This window comes from Galleria mellonella, unplaced genomic scaffold (assembly GCF_026898425.1).
Source record: "Galleria mellonella isolate WM207_F2 unplaced genomic scaffold, CSIRO_AGI_GalMel_v1 utg962, whole genome shotgun sequence".
Lineage (NCBI taxonomy): Eukaryota > Metazoa > Arthropoda > Insecta > Lepidoptera > Pyralidae > Galleria > Galleria mellonella.
The window spans coordinates 1,268,403-1,270,870 of NW_026442180.1; the positions used below are offsets into that span (position 1 = coordinate 1,268,403).

The 2,468-nt window shown below is 47.2% G+C and overlaps 1 protein-coding gene across 1 annotated transcript; it reads left to right on the plus strand.

The window, feature by feature from the left end:
* The first annotated feature begins 230 nt into the window (after window positions 1-230).
* On the plus strand, window positions 231-2,259 carry LOC113522557 (innexin inx2). Its single transcript, XM_026908282.3, has one exon. It carries the CDS (start codon window positions 335-337, stop codon window positions 1,412-1,414), a length of 1,080 nt encoding a protein of 359 aa, XP_026764083.1. The 5' UTR covers window positions 231-334; the 3' UTR covers window positions 1,415-2,259.
* Window positions 2,260-2,468: the final 209 nt, after the last annotated feature.

Genomic DNA, 2,468 nt, shown 5'->3' on the forward strand with positions numbered 1-2,468 from the left:
GTAAATCAGTGGTGGCACCAACATCTCGAGATGCATAGCCGCTGGCAGCAGCGCACTCGTGGCTACCAGATGACGCCACGAATAAGTGGAAATAGGGTCAGTGCTGTGTCGTTGATCCGAGGTACAGACTCTGCGACTGCGCGACGCGTGGCGGGGGACCGAGCCCCCGGCACCCCACCACACCGCCGCCCGCCCCGCTTGGGCCTGCGCCCCTCTTGTCAGGCGCCGCGTTCGTCTCTCCAACATTCCGTACTCGACGCTAGGGCGAGACGCACGCCCGCCTTTCTAACGAACGCGACCGACGCGCCGCGCGCCCGCGGCTAGCATTAGCGCCATGTTTGACGTTTTCGGCTCCGTTAAGGGGCTTCTCAAACTCGACTCTGTTTGCATCGACAATAATGTGTTTCGTTTACACTACAAAGCCACCGTGATCATCTTGATCGCTTTCTCGCTACTGGTTACCTCGAGACAATACATCGGCGACCCGATCGACTGCATCGTTGATGAAATACCACTGCAAGTTATGGACACATATTGCTGGATCTACTCGACTTTCACCATCCCAAATCGTCTGGTGGGCCGCGTCGGGAAAGACGTAGTGCAAGCTGGCGTCGCATCTCATGTCGACGGACAGGATGAAGTCAAATATCATAAATACTACCAGTGGGTGTGTTTCGTGCTGTTTTTCCAAGCGATCCTGTTTTATGTGCCTCGCTATCTATGGAAATCGTGGGAAGGAGGCCGCATCAAGATGTTAGTGCTCGATCTCAACTGCCCCGTGGTCGGAGAGGACAGTAAAGCAGACCGTAAAAAACTACTAGTGGATTACTTCCACACAAACTTACACACGCAAAACTTTTACGCATTTCGCTTCTTTATATGCGAAGTGCTAAACTTTATTAACGTGGTCGGCCAAATATTCTTTATGGACTTTTTCCTCGACGGAGAATTCTCTACATACGGTGCTGACGTTGTACGTTTTACCGAAATGGAACCAGAAGAACGTGAGGACCCGATGGCTCGAGTGTTTCCTAAAGTGACCAAATGTACCTTCCACAAATACGGTCCGTCTGGCACCGTGCAGAACTTCGACGGCCTGTGCGTGTTACCGCTTAACATCGTGAATGAGAAGATATACGTGTTCCTGTGGTTCTGGTTCGTGATACTATCCATCCTGAGCGGCATCTCGTTGATCTACCGCATGGCCGTTGTGGCTGGACCTCGCGTGCGCCTGTACCTGCTGCGCGCCCGCAGCCGTCTTGCTCCTCAGAGCGAAGTGGAGGCCGTGGCTCGCAAACTGCAAATCGGCGACTGGTTCGTGCTGTATCAACTTGGCAAAAACATTGACCCTTTGATCTATAAAGAGTTTATTGGTGATTTAGCTCAAAAGTTCGAAGGAAAGGACTCTGTGTAGTCGCCTTAGTGATAATGGAGGTACGGACGGTTAGTGGGAAGCGTGTATGCTTCTATTTGATAAAAACCGATAAAAAGTGGGTAGCTAAGAGACTTCGTGCCGTCCTAGCATCATGGTGTTTATTACAATCGAAGGCCCGGTGCGCGTCGCGGGCGGTGCAGTGCGGCAACGTGGTGCTCGGGCTACCTGCGCTGCGCCCGCGCCGCTGCCCGGGCGGGGCGGCCGCACAAAGAGCGCCGGCGGGGAGCGGCTGCAAGCCGACATTCCATTACCTAAGCCCGTAGCGGGGAACGACCTCGCCGGGCCGCAGTCATTGTATTCCAGAACCGCTTTAACATTTATAGCTACTGTAACTATGATAGTCTTCTAATTACTCTTCCAAATGCAACACATCGACTGATACTTGCCACTTTTTGGCGCGCATGCATTTAGCATAACATGTTTTGGCGCAATTTTATTAAATATTGCATAGTCGTAAAATGTAGTAAGATCTCGTGCCTTCGTTTTATATTTTGTATTATTTTGTGTATGAGTGTGAGTTGTGTCGATTGACGTCTCTCGATTGTGATATGTAATTATTAATAAAATAATCTAAATTAAGTGTTTATCGTGTATGAGATTGATCGAGTGGACGACTGGTTTAGTTTTAAGTTAGTTAGTTTTGTTATCGAATGTTATACTCGATACGATATTGTATAAAGCAATAAACTATTATTGTAAGAGAGCAATCTAAATCATTAAAGACAATACATTGTATTTGTATGAATAACGATTTATCATGAATTTTTATACCGACTTTATTCGACTGGTTAAATATTTTCTGATTATATTTACTGCCATCTGTATATTGCATTATTTTATTGCGCACTCCCTATTCATTATCATAATTTCAGTCACAAGACTCCAAAGTACAATTGATAACAATATTACGGATTGTTATTATCATTTTATACTATCTTCCAGTTTAGATGATCGGATCTGTAAAGTATCACCACACACTGCTAGCGCCATCTATGTAATACATTCATAAACACATTCAAAATGGCGGTCGTTA

Coding starts and splice junctions, on each gene's coding strand:
- LOC113522557 (XM_026908282.3), top strand. CDS start 335: ATGTTTGACGTTTTCGGCTCCGTTAAGGGGCTTCTCAAACTCGACTCT.